This window comes from Strix aluco, chromosome 20 (genome assembly GCF_031877795.1).
Source record: "Strix aluco isolate bStrAlu1 chromosome 20, bStrAlu1.hap1, whole genome shotgun sequence".
Taxonomy (NCBI): Eukaryota; Metazoa; Chordata; class Aves; order Strigiformes; family Strigidae; genus Strix; species Strix aluco.
Window position 1 is genome coordinate 5,361,628 of NC_133950.1, and position 27,160 is coordinate 5,388,787.

At 41.9% G+C, this 27,160-nt stretch overlaps 1 protein-coding gene across 4 annotated transcripts in view; it reads left to right on the plus strand.

The window, feature by feature from the left end:
• The window catches only part of PNPLA7 (patatin like domain 7, lysophospholipase), a 132,046-nt gene that overhangs the window by 36,448 nt on the left and 68,438 nt on the right, over nucleotides 1–27,160 (plus strand). For all 4 annotated transcript variants that reach the window (XR_012625885.1, XM_074846622.1, XM_074846624.1 and 1 more), the window contains 2 exons: nucleotides 1,106–1,229; nucleotides 15,332–15,445. Coding sequence is in view for 3 of the 4 variants with exons in the window: in XM_074846622.1 (XP_074702723.1) it covers nucleotides 1,106–1,229; nucleotides 15,332–15,445 (238 nt within the window). In the remaining variant the exon portion in view is untranslated. The remainder of the gene's footprint in view (nucleotides 1–1,105; nucleotides 1,230–15,331; nucleotides 15,446–27,160) is intronic.

The following is a 27,160-nucleotide window of genomic DNA, read 5'->3' on the forward strand; positions in this document are numbered from 1 at the left end:
ATTCCTCATCCTTTTATGTTCTCTCAGCAAGCTTTTAAAGTGACATAATAGATTAAGACATAGACAGTTATATGTTCTGGTAGAAGTTTCTGCATTGTTCAGGGCATGAACATCTATTGCTCAAAGAGTGTTTCAACCTTTCTAAAATAAACAACAAAACTCAAAGGTAATTCAGTTAAGCTTATTCAATAGTAAATTGAAAAGAGGCACTGCACTTGATATTTAAGGGGCAGAAGTTATCCTTGGGAGAACTTAGTTTGATGGATTTTTTGTACTAGGATACATTTGAGCTGTTATATGGTTGCTGCAGTGGTGAGAGAATAAAGGTCTAATTTAGTATGTGTTCTATATAATTGTAACTTTAATTTTTATAACTGTACCTGCAGCACTAATGCTAATGGAAGTTCAGGATTACTTTGTGCATCAAAGCAGTTGTAGCTGTCAATACCTTATTAAAATCTTTTGGAATTCCTTGCATTAGTTTTAACTCCACTACCAGAATCACAGAATCAGAATCACAGAATGATTCAGGTTGGAAAAGACCCTTGGGATCATCGAGTCCAACCATCAGCCCGACTCTATGGCTTTTGATCCATGTACTAGGTTATGCTGGAAATCCACATGCCAAACAGCACTCTTATCGTGCAAACTGGATATAGCAAAACCTTCCTGATTGATAGACTATGATGTGCACACTGAAAGGAATCCAAATCCTGAGCCACTCGGGGGTTTTTCTCTTTGACCTGCAGAATTTCCATATGCATCCATATTAACCTTGCAGTGACAACAAGCTCCAGCTGTAACCTGTAACGAGCCTGTTGTCTTCCCTAGAGACCACTGGCATTGTGGTCATCTGCTTCCAGACCTAACATTAACCAGTTGTGCAAAGCATGCACATTTAAATGTTAAACATATCTCCAAGTCACCTTTTAACAGATGCCTGTTCAGTTTCTTGTTTGCTCGTTATGTTTAACTGCTGATTAAACATTTTCCTATGTCCTCTAAGCCAGGTAGGGAAAGATGGTCAACTTATTAGAAGACTGTAGATGCGTTTGCTGAGCAAAGATGCTTTACTAAGCCTTGTCATTGATTATTCTTTCTGCAGGCAGGGTGACAAGTCAGACTGCACGTACATTGTGTTGAACGGTCGACTTCGCTCAGTCATACGGATGGACGATGGGAAAAAGCACCTGACCGGTGAATACGGCCGAGGAGACTTAATTGGAGTGGTAAGATTCAAAAGTGAACTGTTCAGCTGAGAAATTGGTATTGACTCCACACTAAACAAACAAAATCTTGCTCTGGTCAGTTGTTAATCTTAGTTAAGGGCTTTCACAAGCTGAAAAGATGGAAAATCCCTTCTACCTGAAAACTTTACGTAATAACAACGTGAATGGGATTATAGACTTGGTTTAAAAAGGAAGCTAATGAAAAAGTCCCAACCAAACCAAAAAAACCTATCTTTTGTGATATGGGTTGCTTTCTTTCACATTGAGAGGAGTGCAGCCTGTTAGAATAGTTCAGGAAGAATTGTCGGAATGTGCACTAAATGGTGATTTGAATAAATTTAATGTCATAGAAAGATTCAGTTTGGCTGGGGTCCTCTGGAAGTGTCTAGTCCAACCTCCTCCAAGTTAGCAGAGCTGACCTCAAAGCTGCATCAAGTTGTTCAGGGAATGTGTAGTTATTAAAAGTTACTAAAGAAACTTCTTATTTGAAAATTGTAGTATTTCTTCACATTTAATTTCTCTATGTTCATTTTTTGTTTCTCAGCCCTAGTTAACAACTGAAATAGGAGCCTTACATCCTAAAAATGAATGCCTTTTTTTATTTTTATATTTAAAATCAGAAGATTTCTGTTGTTCAGGCTCTCTTCTGCTTTCTGAGCTGAAAACTAAACATTTAATACGTATTATCTGGTTATAGCTAGAATTAGCATATCTGTGAACGTGAGAGTTGGTACTGTGGGAAGAAATTCTTATTTGTAGGGATCAAGAGGAAGAGGAGGGAGGAGTACGAGGCTGTTTCCCTCTAGAGAGCTGATTCAGGATTGCGCTGATTGCAAAAGGTGATGATTTTGAAAATGGCATGATCCAGCACTTGAGTGTTACCCCCTGGTATAAGAGGTTCTCTTGCCTCTTTCCCTTGGACACTGGCTGTCTCTAGTGGAGGACTCTGTCTCCGTAGCTGGGGCAGGAGTACCACATCAGCAGGTGAGACCTGCTTGTCTTTGGTGGCAGGTGGGTCACAGACTGGGATCTGCATTGTAAAGCGTTCGTGGCAGAGAGGTGCTCTGAGAGACTGGGAACTGATCTAACATCCGAGTTGTTTTTCTTGGGAGAAGTAAAAAATTGTCTTGTAAGGAGGGTGAAGTCTCTGGACCTTTTCAGTGTCTGTTCACAGCTCATTTTCACTTGCCTAGTAACTTTAAAATAAATTGTATATCATTCGGAAGTGACTGAAATAGAGTAGAAGAGGCAATTCTGGTGACACTCCCAGCAGAGGACAGCGGTGGTCTGGACTGGTGACTGCACCGTATTCGTTGAGTTACACGTGGACAGTATTTAAGGATATTTTTCCAAGATCAGTGCTGCTTCTGGCTGAGGAGTTTTGTTGGCTTGGGACTGTGTTTGCAGAAGCAGGTCTATTCTGGAGTGTGCTAGGCACACTCACCAATTTTTTTTTCTTTGTTTTTTCTTTTTTGGGCTACCTCTTTGGGACACCTTATTAAAGGTAAAATGACATGGTTTGACAGGAACTAAAGCTGAGATCTTTTGTGACTAATCATGCTGGTTTGAGGCCTTTTAGTGTGTGAATAAGGGTTTGTCAGTTTTGACACATACAAGCATTTTCCTGCTCGTTTCCCTGCGTTCTTTCGCCAGAGGTGATCTGCAGCTTTGCTGTCAAGCTTCTGGAGTTTTGCAGAGCTCCCAGGTTAAAACAACAGAGCTGCTGTTCTCCTTTCTGAAAGTGGTTTTGAGTGACAGTGGAGCATACGGTCTAAAATCTACCTCCCTGTACGAGCACTAGTGCTGCTTTTGCCGTGTGCTTCACGCTGGCTCGACTGTTTATCTGGTGAGGAGAGAGGGAGGTTGGTTTGGTGGATGGACTGGGATGTGTTTGCTGGAACAGTGTCATGTTTGCTGGTGACTCCCTAGGCATGGACACAGAAATACCCACATAGTTTATGTCTAAACCATAGTCACTTTTCTGGATCCATGTTATGACATGAATCACTTGAAGACTTTTGTGACTCCACGGACGTCATCTACTCCTTCCTACCCACAGCTCCCAGGCCCACTGACTCATGCTGCCATTTGTTGAACGAATCTCAGTGCTCTGGCTGTCTTTTGAAAACATGGGGGAGGATTTGTAAAGATTGCCAAGATTAATGTAGCCGTTGTTTGCAGAGGGCATTAGTAAAATGACATTTTTCCTTTTTTTTTTTTTTTTTTTTTAGATTTGTTTATCCCCTTCTGCAGGACCTGTTACTAACCTTTAAAAGCCTGCAATTGGGTTGGGTTTCTTCCCTGAAAGTAAAGTAATTGGAGGGTTCTAGGTGATTGCAGGGAATTAAATGAGCAGTTGGTATTGGTAATTGGTATTTTGGTCAACCGGTGACATGTTCCTCCCTGAAACCCCTCCAAGACCCACCGTGTAACTTGGAACTGTGGGCACTAACAAAATACAAGAGTCCTGTAGTTGATGTATTTTTGTTTATTGCCTTTATTTCAGAACTTTAAAAATGCTGTGTGTCATATGCAGAAGAGATGAGTATCTGCCATTTCTGCTTTCAGAAGAAAAGCACTGAAAAATGAAGGATTACAGACAAGATGTTAATTTTCAGGCATGTGCGTGCGCTCCCAAGGCTAAACTTGTGGCTCGAACTGTTTTGTTCCTTATACTGACTCAATGGCATCTGTTTCTGAGGTCTGTCAGTTCAGGGGGAGAGGAACAGATTAGAAACTAAAGTTTGCATTCCCTGCGTAGTTACTTGAAGTGCTGACGAGAATAGTTGTCAGGGGGAAATGATCCCTACTCCCTGGGTGCCTTTTTGGAGGGATGCTGCCATCTGCTTGCTGCTGCTGACCCTATCGGTGGGCAACTCCAGTTGCTGTGGGTGGTCAAATCCAGTCAAAACTTTGATTGAAGGCCTTCCAGGTAGATTTTAAAGGACAATGATGAATCTGTTAGATCATTCCCTCACATTTGAAATACAGTTGGCCACTTGAAAGACAGTTGACAGAAGTCCTGTTGTCTAGAGGCTGAGATCTGACCCATTTTGGGGGGGATCTTTTCATTTGTTGGTGCCGTTGCTACAGATGCACTTGTGGAAACATGTTGAAATGTTAGTTTTATTGAACCATTTTATGTGAACTAAAGGGTAACTCCTCTAGCATTGTTTCTGCCATGCCCTGGTGACCCCAGAGGAAATCAGAAAAGCCCATTGTGTGTTGACAGAGTGAAAGGGCTTCTCTTCACTAATTTATTTGTTTAAAATGCTTATATTAGTGTGTCTTTTTTTAAAATTTTCTTTTCTTCCTTGGTGTTGCTCCTTTAGTTCTGATCTTGGTTAACTGCTGCAAGTTGTAGTTTTTGCTCTTGTTGTCTGAGAGGATTCCTTTTCATTCACTTAACTGTTATGCCTATTGATATCAGGCAAACTGGCCCAGACTTTGACATGTAGTGTTGTCCCTAAGCACTGCTGATGAGACTGGGGCAGTAATTCAGTATTTTTTTTACAACCTGCAAAATAGCTTGTCCCATCTGGGTTACAGGATCACAGCTCCAGGCATCTGTTGAGATGGGTGTTCTTTTGCTTTTTGCATTGTTGGAAGGACACTAGTGGATGAGGAGAAGGGGGGAAAAAAAAACCCAGCAGAGCTATCTTGCAGAATAATCTCTTGCTGAATAAAAGTTACTTGTATACTGCCTGCTCCCTTCAAATATCTGGACGTGATAGAACCTTCTATGCAGTAGGCTTTCTATGCGAGTCAACACTTTGTTTGAATGAGGTACCTGAAGAATGGCTGCAGTGTTGGTAGGATGACTAAATGCCAGGCAGTTCTTAGGCACCTCAGTGACAGCTGTTGAACTTACAATATTTTTAAAAGCTGGGCTTGTAGGTAGTTTATAGCTAGACTTTACTGGTAGCCAGCCACCTGCATCATAAAACTGTTGTCTGCAGTGTCTTACCAGCAAACCAGTCAGCTTTCAGAAATGCCCTGCTGAGTGGGAAAGTTGCAGCAGTGGTTCGGTTAAGTCAAGGTGCTTTCTGTTTCTCTTTAAAACCCAGAATGCCCCTTCTTCTTAGTAGTACTATACTCAGTCCTTTTTGGGTAGCAAAATAGCAACACAAGTGCAGAAGGGCGTTTGTGCACTAACACTTTCTTTTAACGCAGGGCAGCACGAGTGATAAATTGCAGGAGAAGAATCCTCATGTGCTGGTGCTGCGGCATGCCAGTTCTGCTGTAGAAAAAAAATCACACTTTACCTTCTAGAAATAATGGATGTTTTAAATGTTTTTAGATGTTAAGCTGTTCATCTAATTAACACAGTTAAATGTGCATGCCATTTTTCTCTCTAAAATTCTAAAGAAGAATCTGTAAATGGTTTATGATTTCCTTGGGGGTTTGGAGCATTGTCCTTTTGAAATGTAACACTGTTAGAAATCTTTAATTGCTGAGTAATCCTCAAAGGAAGCACACAGTATCGGGATTACACTTGTCAGGCTTTTGTTCTTTATCAGTATTAATGTTATCATACACCTCCGTCTTTTGACAGTACCAAAGCCAGCTGAAAATCATTGTACCCTTGACAACCGTGCTAACACTGGGCAAGTTCTACTCTGTTAAGGCTGGTTTACTTCATCATTTTAAGCGTGTGAATGTTTTTTGCCAATTACTTGCATGTAATTTTTTCAAACCATGACTACTTCATTTGCTAAAGCTTTAAGTTATTAAAAAAATATTTCAGGTTAATTCAGGTTAGTGGTGCCTCAGGCACTCTCTGGGCATAGCTCATATCTGTGGAAACTGGAGGCAGATGAGGTTCAAGAACTGAGCTGGAAGACATGGTTCTGGAAGGAGATGTTGTCTTTCCATTTCTTCCATCGTCTGTCTTGGTAATACATTACTGAGATTATTATTTGCCTAGCAGCATCTTAGGTGTGAAATTGTATTTCAAAAAACCAAAGCAAACAAAAAAAACCCCACCCCAAACCAACCACACAAAAACCCCAAACAAACAAACAAACCCCAAAACAAAACACAAACTGTACAACAGCACCCCCCCAGTATTTACCAGCAGCAAAGCAAGACAGAGGAAGCTCTGAGAAATGAGTTCATATTTGCACAGCTAAATTAGTGTCAGACTGAAATTAGAAGCTCAGTGTCCTGATTTCCAAACCTGTCTTGAGGGTGTTTTTGGCTGAGTTCAAGTCACAGATCTGAGCCATCTGAACCTCGGTTTTCTACGAGCATCTTCACTTATGGTGTGAGCTGCTGAGTACTGTCTGTTTTTTCAATTCTTTCCTCTACAACAATTTATTCTTTTATCCACAACATTTTATCGTTTATTTGCTTCAAGTTCTAAACAGCTGATGAAAGTAAGAGACCATTCATAACTGAAAATTGTTGTGGTACTGTTTAGTGGTCTCACTGCTGGCTGGGAAAACCACAGGCACAGTTTTGACAGGATCTGGCATTAAATTGTCTGGCATTAATGTTATGTGGCAAAGTCATTTGGCTTTGTACTTGCCACAGATAAAACTTGAGAGCTTTATCTCCTTAGCCAAATTCTTTTTAGAGAGTGTTAGGATCTTTGATGACAGATAGTAATAAAAGTTGTGACCTGCTGGGTTTCAGATAGGTGGACACTAGCAATGATATTACCAGAAGGAAGTTCAGCTGGAAGCAGGAGGGAGTCACAAAATAGCTTAAGAAATGACAGAAATCAGGAATGGCATGAAATCACCCATCAACTAACTCTTGATACGATTTCTGATCCCCCCTCAGGATAGTCTTCCACTTCCCTTGCTCCTTTCTCCCTTCCATTTTGAGAAATGCTACATCAAACTAAGCTGGCTTGTGAATGGCAAGAGTTAATATTGCATCCCCTTTAACCTTTGCAAAAGGCACAAGTAAGTTGCTAGCAAAAGAGATTTTTTTTTTTTTTTTTTAATTCCTGATTGTAACTCTTCTTTTTGTCAAGCATCCTTAAGTAAGAGCCATTGAGTGAGAGAGAGAAGTGTGATCATTGTCATCATCATGAAAATGCTTGGAGGCCAGCGAGTGGTGGGAAGCAGGGTCCAGCAGAGGTGACAGAAAGTATTTATGGGGGAAGAGTCAGCAGTGAAGGATGGGGAAAGGATATGGCTAAAGTTCCAGCCAGGCTTGGTGGTGCTGTTGTATGAAGCTGAGTCAAAGGCAATCAGATCTCTCTCTTGTTGGAAAGTGGTTGAGCAGGTCATCATGTTCTGTTACCTCGTCTTCCATTGCTGAAATCCAGGTGTAATTTCACCATAAGAGGAGCATGCTGCACGCCTGCCAGTGCTCTTGCACTTGCAGATACTCTTCAATAAATTTGATGGATCTGTTGGGGGCTTTGTATGTGTGCTTCAGATAGCTTTTGGCATGTTTTTTGGTGGTGCTGTAATGTTGGAGTAGGGGAGCAAAACGTGCATGCAACTTTCCATCTTTTCTATAGCCCCATGTATCTAAGGAGTGAAACCGAAGTGCAGTAGGTAGGACTTCTATCAGTTCCTTTCCCCAGCTATAATCTTCCCCTTTTCTGGCCCTTAATGATGTTCACTGCTGCAACAGGACTGTCATTGTGCTGCTACAAAATGCAGGCTCAGACTTTTTGGGAGAACCTGTAGCATGACTCCCAGTGCCTTAATTACAAAAGGTAGCAAGCTCAGTCTTATTTAATTTTTATATGTATTTTATAGATACACTTAGACACGTGTGTATATATGTAAGTCTTTTATGTGTTTTTATATATATGTTTTATGTCTTCTATGTTTTTATATGTATATAAAAATAAAAATGAGAGAGGGGGGTTTGGATTCTTCTTTCTATGCAGCAGAAGTGCTGGATGTCCTCAGTCACGGGGTTAACTTGGCACACGAAAGATTGCAGAAGGTGGTTGGTAGAACAACTTTCAAGAGTACATGGTGTACTGCATTCATCCGCTGGCACTGCTCCCACAAATAGCATCGATTTGCAGCATGTCTGGTTGTTCTTCCCACTCATTCATTGCTTCCAGCAGTGTCTCCTCCTTTGTCCTTTTCTGATACAAGCAAATTAATGTTTTAGATCCTTCTGAACCGGTGGCTGGAGGAAACACCTTTGAGATTAACATGCTCTGCTGCTTTGGGTGCAAATGAGCTGAAGAGGGGTCTGAGGGCAGCTTCTTTAAATCAGAAAAAAAAAAATGTCCCATGTAGCATTTGGTTGCCCTTCACGTAACACTGATGATGTTACACCGATGTCCTCGGTTGCAGCAGCAGCATCTCCTGTCCTTGCCTAACAAAAACACCACCCTGGAAATCCACGTGTGTGTGTGTGGTTGGTGCCTGCGCCGTTCCCGTGCTTGCGTTGGCCGTTGAGGTACGGGTGTGCTACCTGGTACCTGTGCATCTGACTTGTTGCTTGTCCCTTTCCTTGAGCCTCCTAAACTATCAGCAGATGTCAGTGTTGATATTTCTCATGTCTCCACGGGTGCATCCGTGCTTCCTTGCACAGTGTATTCATCCCTGTCCCTCCTGTTTCCCACTGTCTTGTGTCAGTCCTTCCCCAGTGCCTTCGGGTGACCTGTTGGTTTTGCGTCGCGCCTGGTGAGGTTCAGGGTGGACGTTGTGTAAGGAGAGAGTGAGAAGGCGGTTTTGGCAGACGGACCTGTGAGCTGTTTGTCTTTTCAGTGGGGAGCCGGAGTGTCTGTGCAGGGTGGGGGCACCGCCACCGCAGTTGTGCTGGGAAGTGTCTGTCTGAAATGCTGCACCCCTGCACAGGACAGGCCGTGTCCCCTCTGTTGATGCTGCTGGTGGAAGCTACGCTTGTGTTCAAGAGAAGAAAATGCCTTTTTACTATTTTTGTCTGTTAGCAGAGTTGTCACTCTTTGTTAGGCGTGATGCTGGCACGGCTGGATGTGTCCTGACTGATCTCCCTGGCGTGCTCTTTTGTGAGAGGGTGCATGTTTGTGGGCTGCTTGTGTGAACATGAAAACATGAAGCCTACAAATATCAGGCTAATTGACAGGTGTGACTGTAGCTTTCATTAATGAGGATTTGGGATATGAAGATTTTAAACTACATAATTTAATAATCCTCGGGATCCTAACCTGCTTCCCAGGGTCTCGTTGTAACTGATGCTTTAATTTCTGTGGCTCCTGTTCCCTCTTACTGTATCATGTCCAGGGGGTGGCAGTGCAAGGGCCGAGATGCTGGGTACCCTTGGTGTGGAAAGATTACTGCTTTTTGTGAGCTGGTAGCAAGGAAAAGATTGATGTGAGAGAAGGAAATGTGATGTATGAGAGAATAAAAGATCCTCAGGCAGAATACTAGCCATAACGAAGAGAAACTGTAAGCAGTATATTACTAAATGGATGGGAAGGGAACACACGGAAGAGCCACAAGAGTATATAAATGTGCCACTGGCTGAAGGCCGGGGGGGAAAGGACCCGTGACTAAACATGGTCCTGTTGGCTTGTGTTGCTAATTCATGCCGGACCTGGCTACTCTTGCACTAGGGTATGCTTGAAAACTCACTTGAAAAGAAATCATCTACACAAGAAACTATTTTGAAATTATTTGCATTTTACTGTCGCTGACTATTAGAAAAGTCACCCAATAATTTGTTGAAGTGAGGCTGAATTTGTATGGAAAAGCAACGTTTTATTGCCAGCGAATAGACTCCCATAAACCAGCCCCAGTTCTGGTCAAGTCCTTTGTGGAGTCTCAGAGACACTAAGGCTAAGCATGAGAATAACTGTGCTTATTGCACTGGGGCTATGCACACACTTAAAGTTAAGCAAATATCCAAAGTGGGTGTAGCTTAAAGCAGAATTTGGAGTAATTAGACCAACTTGCAAAAGACGACACTTGCTAGTTTTTATTTTCCAACTGTGTAATCTGAAAAGCTGTAAGAAGAACTGTTAGGAATAACTGTTGAAAATTAAGTCAAAAGAGATCATGAGAATATAAATTGCTTTCCTCCCTCCTTTTAAAAGATTTACAGTAACACTTTTTATTTGTAAAGAACTTGTAAGCCAGGGTTGTGAATGATCTGCATTGTACATGATGGATGCATTGTACATGTTTTTGTCACTATTTAGTACTGAACTAAGAGAACATATGAGAAACCTAGCTATCAGAATTCACTGAAACAGTTAAAAGAGCACAGGTCTGTTTAGAGTTGGGTTGTGGGTTGGGGGTCTTTTTGTTAGTGTTGGGAACAACAGAACTGCAATAGTGCAGGAGGTCTCATCGCTTACGGTAACATTCGCGTTCAATCACAAGAACCACAGAGTATGTAACACTCTAAATGAATATGTGCTCCTTGATGCAAATTGTTATAGCATATGAGGCATTGCTTCATGCAGCTCTTAGAGGAAATGGAGGTAAAGGCAATGGTAGATGGACAGATTCTTGAGGGTGTGATGGAGGAAGAGAGGAGATGTGGATGCTTGCTGTAGACGAGGAGCCAAGGGGGACACCTCGGTGACAGGTGAGCAGTGAATGGAACATTTAACATTTGTGGATGACTGCTAAAAGCAGGCGTAGCAGTTGGATTTCAAACAGAGACAGATTTCAACGTGGAAATAGCACTGTAACGTAGGTCTGCTGAATTTACAACGTGAGGGAAAAGGGAACAACACTAGATAGTAAGATGGCAAAGTCCAGATAAATCAAAGAGGTGAAAAAGAAGCTCAAACCTTCAGTGAACTCCAGGAAAACCGGAGGATTGTTTGAGAGAGAGTAAGAGCAAGGATGGCATACGAGTGAATTAAAAATTGAAAGAGAAGGCCAGAAATGGGCAGTGAGGCAGAACTTTAGAGGCTTGTTACTAAGGAGAAGGAATGGACATTATGGAAGAAGAACCAGAGATGTACTGTTGCCTCAAGCAAAATATATCATGTTGTCTTGAATTTGAAAAGAAGTGGGAAAGACTCCACTGATTGATTCTTGCACTGGAGCAAATGTTCTAGCTGTGTTCACGCTGGCACAGGTAAATGATGATAATGGTAGTCAGGGAAGGAGCTCAAAAGAGAGCCTTGGGTGGTTATATACACAAATATATGCTTCCCCCCCTCCCCCCGTCAGGTTAAATAAAATTTGGAAGATAATAATAAAACTGCTTCTTGAAACATTTATTTATTGATGTTATTATGGAGGTGTCTTCGTGTTATTTGCTGCAGCCGTGGTGGGTGATCAAAATGTTAAATTTGTTTATGACCAAGGAAATATCTATAATGTTGATCTGATGGCAGGTGGATTTTATTCATATTAACATTCAAGCTAGATCTCTAAGTCTTGTACTATTTACAAACCTGGAAAAATATGAAAACGTGTTCAAAAAATTCACTGGGCAGAGGAGCCCAAGGATTTGAAAGTGGTTTAAGACTGAAATGGTTTACATACTCATGGTGCATGAAACTTCTTTTTTTCTAAGTGAGAAGAAAAAAACTCTGAATAAATGACATCTCAAAGGGTTTATTAAGAATAAATACAAAGAATAAATGTTTCATTTTCAGGGGAGAACTATGACTCAGTGTTAGAATATGGTTTTGATCTCCAAAAAAGGTGAGAATAGCCAAATACCTATTTGATTTGACAGATTACCATGTGCAGAAAATCTAAAACTAGTGCAAAGAAGGCTTTATAACGTTAGGGTAGGAAGAGAGGAGAGGTGAGAATGTAAAGAAGACTGAGAACAATCCTACAGATGGTCCAAATGTTGAATGAGAGCCCTCTTGCTTCCCGTGAAGAAAAATTATTTTATTAACAGTTTGGGATAACTAGTAAAACTAGAGACTGGGAACTGAGATGATAATATCCAAGGGGAAGGCAAAATTTGAATTTCTTGGTGTACAGTGTCTGGGACCCAGGTATTTTCCATGCTAGAATACTGGGGTGTCTTTAAATGAAAATAGCAAAGCTAATGGCAAGATTTACATAGTACCTCTATGTGAGAGTAGTACAAGATCCAATTTCTGTAATCAGTTGGGAATTACATTCAACAAATTCCCTGCATTTGCGGGGGGCTGTAACACTGTTGGCGTTGCAAATGCCACTTGCTCTGGAGATTTGAATGGCTCCTTGTGAAGGAGGTTTGAAAAAGGTCTTCATCTCCCCTCTGATCTGCCTAGGGAACAATTTGAAAAGACAAATTTGCAGTTTGGAGAAAAAAAAAAATCCCCCAGGCTTTGTTTTAAAGTTAAAATTTAATTCCCTTTTTTACAAATCTCATCTTTTCTGAAAGACTTGTGAGCCCTTTGGAGCACAGTTCATTTCATGCATTCATATATCACAGGAAGAGTGGAAAAGCACGTTAGACAGTTTGAGTGTTTTTCTTTACACAAATTAAACTCCATCGGGTGATGACTGGCTGAGAGGAAAGGTTTTATTTTAACAGTTGAAACTCTTACCCTGCTTTCAGGATAAGGAAGCTAAATTAGAGAGCCAAAAACAGTGATAAAAAGCTGGTAATATGGGAGAGAGATAAGATGTTATGCAACCATTTGGGGAACCTGAAGGGGACTTCTTTCTCCCTAAGTGTATGTACAAAGATGGCATGACCTTTTTTCCCCTCCTATATAATCAGTTTAAAATGTGATTACATAACAGAACATCCCTGACATCTGAACAAAACCCAAAGGCTAGGTCTTGCAAAGCGTCGCTACTTCAAATTTACTTGTGCAGTTTTTCATGCATAGCAATTGGTGTTGATTAAACTCTTCTGCACTAGCTGGAGTTAATATTAGCAGGCTGATCTCAGTTTTCTGGACTCATTGCAAGTTTTTGAGATCTAGATGTTCTGGCTGTCTGAATTGTCTATTTGGTGCGCATGTAGTCTTCCAAGAATGCACTCTTGTTGGAAGTGGGGTCATGGAGTTGGGTGTTTTAAATTAGTTTTCTTGTGCTGCGGGCAGAAGTACATGCCTGGGCACCTGGCACAGCTCAGCCCTTGTACAGGGCATTAGATACCTTGCATTAACTTTTTGTGTGTCTGAGCCCCTAGTTCTAGAATGAAAGCATTGCTGTGTTGGAATTTGCTGTAAATATAAGCTTTGGAACAAATTCTGGGAAAAAGGAAAAAAAAAAATCAAACAAACCAAAAAACCCATCAACGCTCCCAACCCTAAAGCAAACCAAACAATGATAAGCTGATATATTATGTTGTTTCTTTTTCTACTGGAAAACTTAAAATGAAAACCCCTGGACTTGGCACTGGTGAGGCCGCCCCTCGATGAGTGGGTTCAGTTTTGGGCCCCTCACTCCAAAAAGGCCATTGAATGACTCGAGCGTGTCCAGAGAAGGGCAACGGAGCTGGTGCAGGGTCTGGAGCACAGGTCTGATGGGGAGCGGCTGAGGGAACTGGGGGGGTTTAGTCTGGAGAAGAGGAGGCTGAGGGGAGACCTCCTGGCCCTCTGCAACTCCCTGAAAGGAGGGTGCAGAGAGGGGGGATGAGTCTCTTGAGCCAAGGAACAAGCGCCGGGGCAAGAGGGAATGGCCTCAAGCTGCGCCAGGGCAGGGTCAGACTGGCTCTTAGGAAGGATTTCTTTGCAGAAGGGGTTGTTGGGCGTTGGAATGGGCTGCCCAGGGCAGGGGGGGAGTCCCCATCCCTGGAGGGGTTGAAGAGTCGGGTTGACCCAGCGCTGAGGGATCTGGTGGAGTTGGGAATGGTCAGGGTGAGGTTCATGGTTGAACTGGAGGAGCTTCAAGGTCCCTTCCAACCGAGATGATTCTGTGAATCTGTGAAAAGTCATGGTCACTTTTATTCTGTCTATGAATTGCAGTTAGAGTGAGGAATTTTTTAATTTGTGTTTTAACCTTAGTAATTACAGCTGCTACAGTGACAACCATTTTTTTCGAAACAACCATTCTATGGATTTTAAACCCAGTAAACATTGCCTGTTGCTAAAACTTGCAAAACTGAGCGCCAGGCTGTTTCTAAGCAATTAAATGTTGTAGCTCATGCCTGAGCTCTGAATGACGCCATCTCGCCTAGCAGGCTATCTCATTAAGCATGTGAAGATATTTCACCAGGGAATTTGATTTCTGCATTTCAAAACAAAATAAGAGCTGGTGGCGGGTCCAGGGCTCTGCCGATGGTGCAGTTGGGGATTCGGGGAACAGCTGCGTTTTGCAGAGTAGGCTTTTAGAAACCAGGTTTGTTTATATTGTGTTAGGTTCTTCCTGTAAAGGAGAATATCTTTGTATTAATTTTCATTGTGTGATCATTTTCTTTTTTTTAAACTTTTACTCTTCATGAAATAACTGTTTCTAGGTGAAATAATTGGGCACTATTCAGGTAGGGGTGTGCTGTCACGTTTTCCTGTTCACATAGCACAGGTACACATGCGTATGTTAAAAAAAAAAAAAACAACAAACAAACAACAAAAAACCCCCCAAAACCCAAAACAGAACACAAAAACAAACCCCAAAAATCAAACACAAAATCAACTGGAAAAGCAAAGCTTGCTTCCAGCCAAAATATGCTGATTTGCTCCTCATTCATTTCTTTAATTTTTAGGATTGGTTGTTGCAAGGTTGTTGGTATTCAGCTTTTGAAAGTAAAGTAAAAGTATTTCAGGGTGGCATTGAGGAAAGAAGAAAGAGCAGTAGGGAAGTGGGGTATTCCTGTCTATTAGATGGCTTTATCACAATTAAAAATGATGGATTAAAAGATGTAAGTGTTGTTGTGATGGTGAGTTCATCGTGTGCCTCTCCTGGCAAGCATGAAAAGCAGTTCTGAGCCTCGCTCTGGAGATGTGTGCGAGAGCTTGCAAAAGCTCAGACAAAACTTTCTCTTGTAATTCTGAGTGTCTGGTGCTATGGGTTCTAGTTCTGTGAAGAACTGCAACTGTCCAACAGCAGAGGATGTGCCTGAGAAATTGGGATTAAATAGATGCTAATACTTGTGGATGTGCCTTCGGTACCTTCCTCTGTAAGTGCCCTTGGGGGAAAATAATGTTGGGGTTTGGATGTCTGGGAGCAACAAGTATGACAGTCCAGTTCTTGGGAATTGTTCAGTTTCTTCATCCTGAGATTTAAGTTTTGCAACATGTTGGGAATTATCTTTAATGTTTTGGCTATGAACTCTTTCAGGTAGAGGCATTAACCCATCAACCTAGAGCCACAACAGTACATGCAGTCAGAGACTCAGAACTTGCCAAACTCCCCGAGGGAGCACTGACATCTATCAAACGCAAATTCCCCCAGGTAAGAAAATTAAAAGTATTTTCTGTCCATCTCAAAAGATGTCTGAGGAGCTAAAACTCCCCCTTAGCACCAAGTCTTCTGGGTTTTTTGTATGATTGATGCATACTGAGAAAATATTTTGTTCTCTTTGCCTGCCTGATCTGAGCTATACGAGACTTTCACCAGCTTCTCTTCCTTTATCTTCTAATCGATTTTAACATGTTTTATTGCAGAGCTGGTTTGTGTATCTGGGAGAAGTTCATGCTAAATGCAGACCATGCATATTTAGCAAAGTGGAAATCACTTAGTCCTATTGATAGTAAATGAAAGTTTGACTTCTAAAATCGCTTTAAAATGTTGTTATTCATTTGTCTTGCTCACCGGGACTCACAGTCAGCACTTGGTTATATGTACCTTTATTTCCAGAGCATTGATGTTTAGGGCTTGGTTTTCCTCTTCCTTGCATTTTAGGCTGTCAGTGCTCATTCTGTAACTGTCAGATCTGTCCGTGTCCTGAGGGCTGTGATTGCTCCCTTTGAATCCACCAACTCATCCATCTTCTTTAATTCACTTGACATTATACCTCTCTCCTGCAAATCTGGAGACTGACGGACTTGCAATTTAATTCTTTTGTCCCTAAATGCATCAGGGACATTATACTAAGCACTAAATCATTGCACTAGCCTTAAAGGCAATTCTTTAATGCTGTTACTTTAAATTATTTCTGATTTTTCTTTTTGATGTCTTTTAAGGCCTACACTTATTTTACCAGATTTCTTAAAAAAACCATGCAAAAGTAATAAATCTAATTAAAATACTTACATTCTTTTGCTTTCTTAGGACCCATAATTTTTTTGATTTTTTTTTTGTTTGTTTGTTTTTAACCGTATAATATAAAGCCTGTATTCGTGCATTCTCATGTTACAAAAACTGTGGGGTTTTGTCTGTTATTGCTAGGGTAATTTCATCATTGCAGTAAGTGTTCAGGAGTTAAGTCAATAAAAAATAATCTTCCTGGTTTCTGCCTAAGCATTATTTTTGCTTAAGTGTTTCTGAACTTCTGCTGTGGGTTGTTAAGGCACTCCTGTTCTCTGGATGTCTCTTGAATAGTCCTCCAAGTCTGTTCTTCTCTATTTAATGTAACAGATTTCCTGCCCAGATTTATGAACAGATAGCAGTTTGCAACTTCTGTACATAACCAGCCCCAGCCTGGGTACCGACAGCATGGCATCCTGTCTTGAGTTGCCCTTTTAAATATCACTCCTTGTGACTGATCAAGAAGTGAGGAAATGAGCCAGGTGGAATTTAAAACCACCTTTCTTCTTACGTAGTGGATGGTTTTAAATGTTACTTGTAGACATTTAAACTGTAAATTACTAGTAAGCACTAAACATTTAGCATTTAGTAATGCCTTGAATGTTGATCTGCGCAAAGGCTGTGTTCTAGTTCTGCCTCTTTGTTTGGGGCAAGAATTGATTTCAGTGTCTCTTTTTCCCTCTTCCCTTTTCCTATTCAATCAGTTGGCAGAATTGTTTTCCCCTGAAGAGTGCTCTCTGTGGAGATGTGAATCTTTTCGCTTTGCAGTTGAGGTTGAGCTTGAGTGTTACATTTATAGTACAATTCAAAACATTTATTTGTAACAGAATTCACATGTCTTCCCGTGTCTGTCCTGACCTTTTTGAATATGGAATTAGTTTTCTCTAGAGTTGCATATAGTTTAGCTAATTAGTTGCAATGAAACAAAATACTAAAATAGATCTTTTAAAAAAAATGTGTTGCAGAAAAGGTTGTTAGAAGAACACATTCTTGCTGCTGTTTGAGATCTCCAAATTCTAAATAGATGTTAAACTGCTATCAAAAATGTGAGAGCTTGCATTTTTACTGTTGGATTATTTTAGAACAAGCATTAGAAATAGAAAGAGGAGTGTGAAATAGACTTTATGTAGGTGACTTACGTGGTTAATGCCTTCAGACTGTCTTAAGAATCTAAGATAAAATATTTTCTATATGATCTCAAAGTTCTTGTGTCTTCTTATTTTGTCTGTTAGGTCCATCAGATAAGAGAGGAAGGACAGAAGTGAGAGGAAATTGAAGTGACAGAGGAAAACAATAGGGTAGAAGGTTTGAAGTCAAGTGGAAAGTACAAAGTCAACTTTAAAGTTAAAGGAGTATACTGGAAAGAAGTTTTTGAGCTGGCAACTAATAAATTGCTTACAGAGAAAAGGGTCTGGGTAGCTGTTTCTTAGAAAAAGAATCCAGGCACTAGAGGATCAAAAGCTGACCATGTCTGGACTCTGTCATGCAGTTGTGAAAAAAATATATTAACAGGATGCTTTTTGGTGTGAAGAAATCCTTGCATTCTCCCTGATGCTGGAAAAGCTTCAGTACAAGCCTGTGGCAGCATGTCTGAAGGAAGAGGCAGACCAAATGAAGAGAGTCTAGAGGATTCTAGAGGACAAAAAGGCTGCTGCTGACTGGTGTTTAGAAATACTGAGCTATAAAAGACTGTGAAAGGTTAAGGGAAGACATGGTAGCTATATTCAAATGTATCAAGTTGTTTTCTGATAGAAAGGACATAAGCTACTCACCATATTGGAATAGAGCAAATGGCAGTGTACTGAAATTGCAGCAGTTGGATATTAAGAAAAAGCTGATTCTACTCCCTAGGAAGGCGAAAAGATTGTTACTTGCTTTTATAACCTCTTAAAAAATTATGTTTAAGGTAGTGCTTAGTGCTGAGCAGGATGGGCCAAATGAATTTTCTCTGGCCTGTTTTCTCTCCTGTTATTCTAGTAGAGTGATTTATACACAGGATTTACGGTGTTGTTTTCCCCATCCAACCAGAAGTAATAAAGTAATGAAGGGATAGCAGGTGCAATAGTTTTGAAATAATTGACTAGGTGGCAAGAGCTAGGTTGTGATTCAGCAGTGTGATGGAAGATTTCCCTCTTAGTCCTCTGCAAACCAGGAAACCATCTTTCAGGGGAAAAAAAGCATCTCTGCCTCCATCAAACAATATGTTCCCCTACTGACTGGTAAGGTTAAGTTAACCTGAGTCTCACTTGGTGGAATAGTGATCAAACATTGGTGCTTGTCCCCTGAGTGAGGTGAAATACTCTCTTAGTTCAGAGGAATCTCACACCAGGGAGAATTGCTTTTGTTTTGGTGTTCCTGTTGGCAGCTTCCATAGAGCCGAAATAGTGTGTATATAGCGAAGAACCAGGCAGTTCCTGAGACTGAAATTAGTTACCCTTGAGCTTTGCTATTTCCAGTCAAGGATGAAGAACCCTTTAATTCTAGGAGTTCATGGAGGGACTTCATAGAGTCGGGCTGATGGTTGGACTCGATGATCTCAAGGAGCTTTTCCAACCTGAATGATTCTGTGATTCATCTTGCATACTTTTCACCACTCATGGAATGTTTGTAGATGATCTAGAAAGGGTTCCAACTCTGGAATGCATTGTAAGAAAATATTACCTGATGGGTAAGAAAATTGTACGTGTGGGTGGTGCTTGCCAATGAGCACAATGTGAGATGAGGGAAATCAAGCTCTATTAGTCTGTACAGTAATTCGGGTTCCTTGAGCTCTGCTCTATAATCTGGAAAGATTGCACAGCTGGTCCTTGGGGAAGCACTGTATGCTTGCCCTCTGTTTTGTCTTCCCCCTGGGCATCTGCTTTGGTCCTGTCAGAGACAGGATACTGGATCTTTGGTGTGACCCACTATAGCTCCTGTTATTTTGAGGGATGAAACAGATGGGTGAGCATGGGGAATCTAATCTCAGTTATAAGTAACAGACAAAATTTCAGAGTATGTGCCCAGAAATGAGAGATGTTCACTTCTAGATCCTCCTCAGTCTGCAGAAGTCAACTTTACATCTTCTAGCTTCTCAGGAAAGAATCCCAACCTTGAGTCACTCTGGATATGGCATCCTAGACATTCCTAATTGAAAGTGGTCCACGGTGCAAAACTTCTTTGTTTTCTGAGGACTCATGCCCGAGGGCCACAGCTCTCCAGTGTAGCAGTCAGGGCACTCAGCCAACGAGAGCATTTGCTCCTCTGACAGCCTCCGTGCTCGCTTCTGGTGCTGCTTGAAGCTTTTCAGTGTTGCAGGAGTGAAAGGGAATTGATTCTTTCTATTTTCATCACTGCCTTCAGTTCTGAAAAGTAGGACAGAGAATCAGCTCACGATTTTTGGCACCGCAAAGCAGTTTCGAAGCAGTAGCGAGAGCGCAGAATTTGTGAACAGATTAGAGATGTTCTAACATCAGTGTATAATTTGGATCACATTTCAGAGATTATCTTTTCCTCTGCTGAGCTGAGATTTGTTTTTATAATTCTAACTTGAAATTTAGACCTGCTGTAACTGATGGAAATTGCGCTGAGAAATTGCTTAGGAGCTGTGAGGAGGTGAACTGTAAGACAACCTTTTGCATGCTAGAAATGCATGCTAGAGAATACAAGAGCTTTTCTTCATCTTTCTTTTAATTCTCTGAGTCTGCCCTTGGGCTTTAAATATATTCAGAACCCATCATCTATCTTGAACAGTGAGTCTTGCTATCTATGTGTATTTTAACCAGAGCTTTTCTGAAGTGTATGGAGCCTTCCCTAGGGTTATCTGTCTTACAAAGTGAGTTTGGTAATGTGCCCTCTTTTCAAAATGCTTCCCTCAGGCATTGTGTATATTGTGCACCACATTATTTAAACTTGATGTGGCACTGTGGAATAGGTCAGGAGAGGCTATGCTTCTAGATTTTTCTGTATTTGTTCTCATGGCCCATTAAAATAAGTTTTTCTTGGCTGTAGGAGAAGTGGATGTGAAAAGGAGAGAAGAAAAATGTTTAGTGGAAGCGTGGTCACTGACTGTAGCTGCCCGCCATGAGGCAGACAGGAGTGAGTGCTTAGTCATAGCAGTGATGCGAGAATGACATTTTTCTTCAAGACACAATTGATCACGAGTGTTAGAAGCTCAAACAGCCCCAGGATAAAGCTTCAGTTCTTCTGTATGCTTTAGCAGCATTTGTAAAGGTGCCAGAAATGGTTGCAAGTGAGCATTTAAGATTTGCTTTGTCACTGCGGTTCTCAAACCGTCAGAAGTTTTAATCAGAGACCCCTTGCTAAGCTCCCTGATTCTGTGACAAGCAGAGTGTTTTATCTGATCTGCGGCCATGTAAAGCTTCAATAATGCCACGATTTTATTCAAGTTGAAGATCTAATTTACCTCTCCTCCTCCCTTGTCCCTCAAAAAAACCCTTAAGAAAGCTGGTAGAGAATAATCTCAGCTCCTGGGAAGAACTCCACAGAAATGAGCCTGCTATTATGTGAATTTGTATAGGCAAAATGGCTGTTATTACTATTTTATCCCAATTGCATTTACTTCGTGGAATAGAAAACCCTTGGCAGCCCTGTTTTCCATGCTAGCTTATTCACATTGGGTCTCTGTGTGGTAGAAAGCCCTTTTACGTGTCCATTAAATCACATATGTATGTGAAGGTCTACAATACCCTGCTAGGAAGGCATCAATAAGTTGTTATTTAATATATTTAATTTAAAGGTGGCCTACTGGATGACTGATTTGAAGTTTTAAAGGCTTAACTATTAAGTATCTTATTTTTAAACTTCTAAGTCACCGGAGAAGGTCCTTAGCTCACTTGCTAAGCCACCTCGTTCACTGCAGGAATAGTATTCTTTTGGTCTTTGGGGTCTGGGTGACAGTAGAGGATCCGCTAGAGAGGATTGGAACAGACTTTGTTCTTATGTACGTTTCTCCTGTTGTAACAAAAATGGATTTGTACTACACAGTACCTCTTATATGAATTAGTTGTTACTGAGATTTTGGGTATTGGTGTAGATTTTTGTGAAGTTTTCCCATGACTTATTTAAATATCAGCTTTGTTGAAAGTTAGCTAAGATGGGAAGAGGCTTTGTTATTATCGTTATCTATTAGCAGATAATCATTTTGTCAAGCAATCCGTACTATTCACAGAATGAAATAAATATCCATAGGAAAGTATTTTACAACTGAATTCTCATGAAAATCACTTTCAAAAGGGCTTATTGTAAAGCAACTCTTAAGTTTCACAGCTGAAGAGGAACAAAAGCTTTAACTAGAACCCAGCCTTGGAAGATTAGCTAGGTGTGGATAATAGGTTGAAATATTTAAACAGATTATAGGAAATAGAGTGCTGCAGAGTGACCATAGACACTTGGTGTGAGAACTAGAGGAGCTGTGAAGCAAGCGGTGCTCAGGGTAACACCTAAGACCTGAGATGGATGGAGCAGTCAGCTGTGTGTTTGCACCATCGCTAGCGGGCGATGCGGAGCTGTAATACTGCCTGGCCTCATCCTTGAAGGACCTTTGTTTTGCAACTGGAATTAGTCATCCTAAAGTAGGCAAATACAGTCCCCTTGGGAATGTGAAGTTTAGTCCTTGCCCTGCAATGCAGAGGCTGCAGGTCAGTTGAGTAATTTAACATTAGTTAAGCAGAGGGAAAATTAATGGTTTCCCAGAGCCTTCTCTGTAGCAGATGCAGAACAAACTTCCAATATGAGGGAGCTGGGGGGATTGGAGGCTGCTGAGAGGGCTCAAGTGGGTCTTACTGGGGATGGAGCTGATTCAGAAACAGCTGGGAAGACAACATGTTTCTAGATAGATGAGGTGGTGAGTGGTGAAGTGGGTCAGAGAGGTGGAATTGTGCTGAGGAAAGTGCTCTCTAATGCCATTTGAGAAAGAAATATTCTTTATCCTGTTCTGCCCTGCACAAAAGTGTTCTGGTGAGTTAATCTGAAAAGGTGAGTAGGTGGGAAGAAGAGGAGGAACATTTTATTTCCCTTGTAAAATGTGTGTCTCAACTGAATGTCCTGCTCTGGGACAAGTGTTATGAATTTATGGTTGCAGTAGTGCCTGTGAGAGCATGAGAGGTTTTACAGCTTTTGGAGAATGGTACTGATGCACCTGGAGTCTCGAGTAGGTTTTGAGATGGAGATATACTCAGTTTTTTAGACCTGTAAGGTCAGTTTTCTTCCTTCTGGTCTGAAAAATCTTTTGCGTAAGCTTAGGAGAGTGGATTTTTGGTTACTTTGGGGATTTTTTTGAAAGTTCATTCAGCCATCTTTACAACCCAGGCAAGCTCCATGGCTCCAGAGCCCAGACTCGAACGGAGAGACCTTATAGCTTTCTGTCAAAGCCCTGTGACTTTTCTGAGTCATTTCACAGCTTGAGATGGTAGCAGCAGATAGGAAAGTGTGCTCCTTTTCACAAGGACAAGCTTAACCTGCAGCATGGCAATTTCAACAGTTCACGCCTGGCCTTACAACAGGAGTGCCTAATCGATATCTCTGCTCATTATTGGTTGAGGTTATTAACTGTGATTATCTGAGCAGGATTTGTTCACTGCTAGTGTGGTTTCTAGTTGTGAGGAATGGTAAATTCAACTTCCGCATAAACTAAACCAAGTTTGGCTCTATCCCTAGTACGAGGGGTCAAAAAGCTGTATTTACTTTGCAGGCAATTAATGATTCTTGCCCAATTTAGAAACCTTCTAGGAGAATTCTGGACTCCAACTCACTGCCTTTGTGCAGTGCAGATTTTTCTTCAGACCTTAAATCTAAACCACCTAATTCTGCGCCAGCGGATTGGGCTGCGACTCGGTGCCCATGGAGAGCAGGGTATGTGTTTGCAGGGCTGGGTGCTAGAAGAGACTGTAAAATCCAGGATGTGCCATAGGGATGAGTACACCAGACGCTTCCCGCTGTGCTGTGAAGGCTGTCTAGCCCTGGGCGACAGTGGCACCACAGAAATGAGACAATTTTGCACGTACAGATGTCTGGGAATTGCTCTGCGCTCTTCTAGCACTGTGCTTGGGAAAGACTGGTGTTTGCATGGGAGAGGGGGTAGTAGAAGGTTTGCCTACTTTTGGGAAAACAGTACCCGGTCGGTCAGCGGCTCAGCTGTGCTGGGGGCATGCTGGGGGCTGTGGCACACTGCACCTCTGGAATTTTGAAAACTCACTGTTTCTTCCAGGTTTTCCCAGCAGCACTGCCAGAGTTCTTGCCTTCCCCCTCTTCCCAGGCCCTCACTGCCAGTTCCCAGAGCTTTTCCTATGAAATACAGCTAAATGGGTAGGGTGGGAATAAGTGACTGCAGAATCACAGCCCAGCTGTCTGCCTGCCAGTGCCCTGTTACCTGCCTTTCTCCTGCTCCATCTCCTCCAGGCACACTTGGAATAACTCTGTTTTCCTTCAATCCCCGTCCAAGACCTCCTAGCCCAACGGCTGATTTCTGCTTGCTGCTTCCTCCTCCTCCTCCTCCTCCTCCCTTCCCCAAGCTGAACCAGCCCCCTCCATGCCACCCCAGGTCCTCTTCTGGGTCCCCTGGCTTCTTTGTCATAGTCTCTTGGGCTGCGTTGAGCTGTGCAGCTCCTTATTGTGCAGTTACTGCGGGGGTTAGAATAAAGGTGCTTGGAAAACTGGAGGATGATTTAATTTTTTTTTTTTTTTGTCTGTTGGTTTTAAATTCTCCCCAGTTGTACTGAATTTGGTGAGAGCTGCTCTGGCTGCCCTGCACAATAATGGGTGTAGGTCAGTCATTGAAGGTTGGGTCTGTTGTCAATGGAGAGATGTGATTTGTATTGACTTCTCCCTCAGATGGACAAGTCTCTTTTAAAGAAAAACATTGGCTTTTTGTGAAATAAAATTTAGAGTATGTGATATAAAACTACAAAGAAATTTCAGGCCAGTTCTTAGCTCTGATCCCAAATTGATGTTCCTTCGACGTTGCTATGACTGCGACAGAGTGACTCATGCTGTTATGGTTAGCAATTTGCTTGTCTTACAAAGTCACCGGGGAAATAATTTTTCCATATCTATATGTACCAAGGCTGTAAGGTTTGCTCTAGCAAACAAAAAAAATAATATTTCCCGGTAATAGGAGCAGCCAACTGGAAAATGAGACCCATAGGTTCTATTCTTAGTTCTGTCATTAACCTTGGACATTTTCTTTAGCTTAGCTGGAGCTCTCCTTAGCTGTCTATAAAGCAGAAAAAGTTATAAATACAGGAGATGGTTTTAGTAAGTAATTAAAATTCTGACGTTTGAAGTGGTTCAGGAGTGTAAAATGTTCATAACACCTTCCAAAACTGCTTAAGGAAAGTCCTAGTGTGCAGATACAGGTTATTAGGTGAATGCATGTGAGCTGGGTGTAGTGAACAGTCTTGAGAGGCAGGTTATCTCCCTTAGGAAGGGCAATCAGTCTTACAATTTTTATTAAGAATTCCCTCTTTTCCTCCCTGCTCCCCGTAGTTGGGGCAATTTTTCGTAGCTACATCCAGCGCCATTTATTGAGTCCCAGAACTGCAGATCTCGGCATTGTTAAAGTAGCAGCGAGCTCTTGTTATATTTTGGACAAATGGAAGCACTTTAGATCCTGTCAGAGATTCCAGGATCAGGAAGGAGGCTGAGAGCCCACCTGCCACCGGGAGCTGCTGTTGTTCCACAACTACTTGTTAGCAGCAACGGGTGTGGACAATGTGTGCCTGCTGTTGGTGCAAATAAGAGAAACTTTCACAGAATCATCTCGGTTGGAAAGGACCTTGAAGATCATCTAGTCCAACCGTTAACGTAGCATTGGCAGTTTCCAACTCCACCAGATCCCTCAGCGCTGGGTCAACCCTGCTCTTAAACACCTCCAGGGATGGGGACTCCACCACCTCCCTGGGCAGCCCATTCCAACGCCCAACAACCCGTTCTGTAAAGAAATACTTCCTTTAGGGAAGGATTACCTCCCTTTAAGGAAGTCCATCTTGGATCACTGAGGAGATGGTTGATGTGGCATCTTTAGGAACTTGCAGTTGTGACTATGGGACAGAAATTACTGAAATAACTTTGTTTAGCTCTTACTCCTTGCTCTGTTGGTCGCACTGTGTTGGAAGCTACCTGTTTGCTTTTCTCCCTTCCTCCTACAGATGCTTAAAAAACATTGGTGCTTATTAAAGCTATGGAGTTTCATAGTCTAGGGCAATCTGCCCGTCAGAGAGGGACCTGGGGGTGTGGATTGCCAGCCGGCTGAACAGGAGCCAGCAGTGTGCCCAGGTGGCCAAGAAGGCCAATGGCATCCTGGCTTGTATCAGCACTCGCGTGGCCAGCAGGGACAGGGAAGGGATCTCACCCCTGGACTCGGCACTGGTGAGGCCGCCCCTCGATGAGTGGGTTCAGTTTTGGGCCCCTCACTCCAAAAAGGCCATTGAATGACTCGAGCGTGTCCAGAGAAGGGCAACGGAGCTGGTGCAGGGTCTGGAGCACAGGTCTGATGGGGAGCGGCTGAGGGAACTGGGGGGGTTTAGTGTGGAGAAGAGGAGGCTGAGGGGAGACCTCATGGCCCTCTACAACTGCCTGAAAGGAGGGTGCAGAGAGGGGGGATGAGTCTCTTTAATCAAGTAATGAGCGATAAGACAAGAGGGAATGGCCTCAAGTTGCGCCAGGGCAGGGTCAGACTGGCTCTTAGGAAGGATTTCTTTGCAGAAGGGGTTGTTGGGCGTTGGAATGGGCTGCCCAGGGCAGGGGGGGAGTCCCCATCCCTGGAGGGGTTGAAGAGTCGGGTTGACCCAGCGCTGAGGGATCTGGTGGAGTTGGGAACGGTCAGTGTGAGGTTCATGGTTGGACTGGAGGATCTTCAAGGTCTTTTCCAACCTAGAGGATTCTGTGATTCTGTAATTTATTGTCTTTTTTTTTTTTTTTAAAGCAGGATATATAAATGATTCTTATGGGCATGCTGACCTCTCTTGATGCTTACTTTCTTTTATTTGAAAGATGCATCATGAAGTGCCTGTTCTTATAGCAACAGTGTGTCTTTCTTTGTCCAAAATCCAAGGTAGCCATTTGCTGCTGCTTGTTTAGCTTGTTAAGAGTTTGGAGAACTTTAGTTGTGGTGGTTTTGGGGTTTTTTTTATGTCCTCCTGGAGATTAGAGTTATTTTGACCTTGAATTATTTGTTTGGGGGAGAGTATCTAATGATTGCTCTATTAATTCTTAATGCATTTAAGTATCTCTTTTCCTTATTTGGTAAAACACAGAGCTTTTCAGAATAAATGATGCATTTTCCAAGTCTGTCACTCCTTGGTTATTAGTCTTTATTAGTCAATTTAGTCTTTATTAGTCAATTACTAGTCTTCTGCTACACCACTTGTTGGGAATCATTGGTTGTTAATGTTGGAGATAAGCTTGTCAGTTTTCAGATATGCCTGTCTGTTGGAATACTGGTTTATATCCATGTAAGTCCTGTTGGGGAAAAAAGCTGGGAAAAAATCTGTCCCTTCAAAGGTACCACGCAGACATAATTTGAGGGGGAAAGCAATTTCTTGGATAGTTTGTTCTGATTCTGCAAGTGTTTAGAGTGTGTGTTTTCACTTTTATTCAGGATGTCTGAAATTGGTTACTGTAAACATTAACAAATTCATAGCGGGTCAGATGAAAGCAAGATTGTGTGTGGGATCTGTTTGAGTACAGGCTTGAACTTTTCTGAGCCTTTTAGTAGCTGCAGAAGGTGGAGGTGTGCAACAGCCACTGAACAGGGAGAGTGACATAGAGGTGCAAGCGCACTGCAGAGAGAAATAAGGAGAACTGAAAATGCAATTTGACGTCTTTCCCAAAATAATGGGATTTTTTTTCTTTTGTTCCCAAAGCAAGTTAAATACTGCCTCTTTTGGTTTTGTTTTGTTTTCTTGTTTTTCTATATTAGAG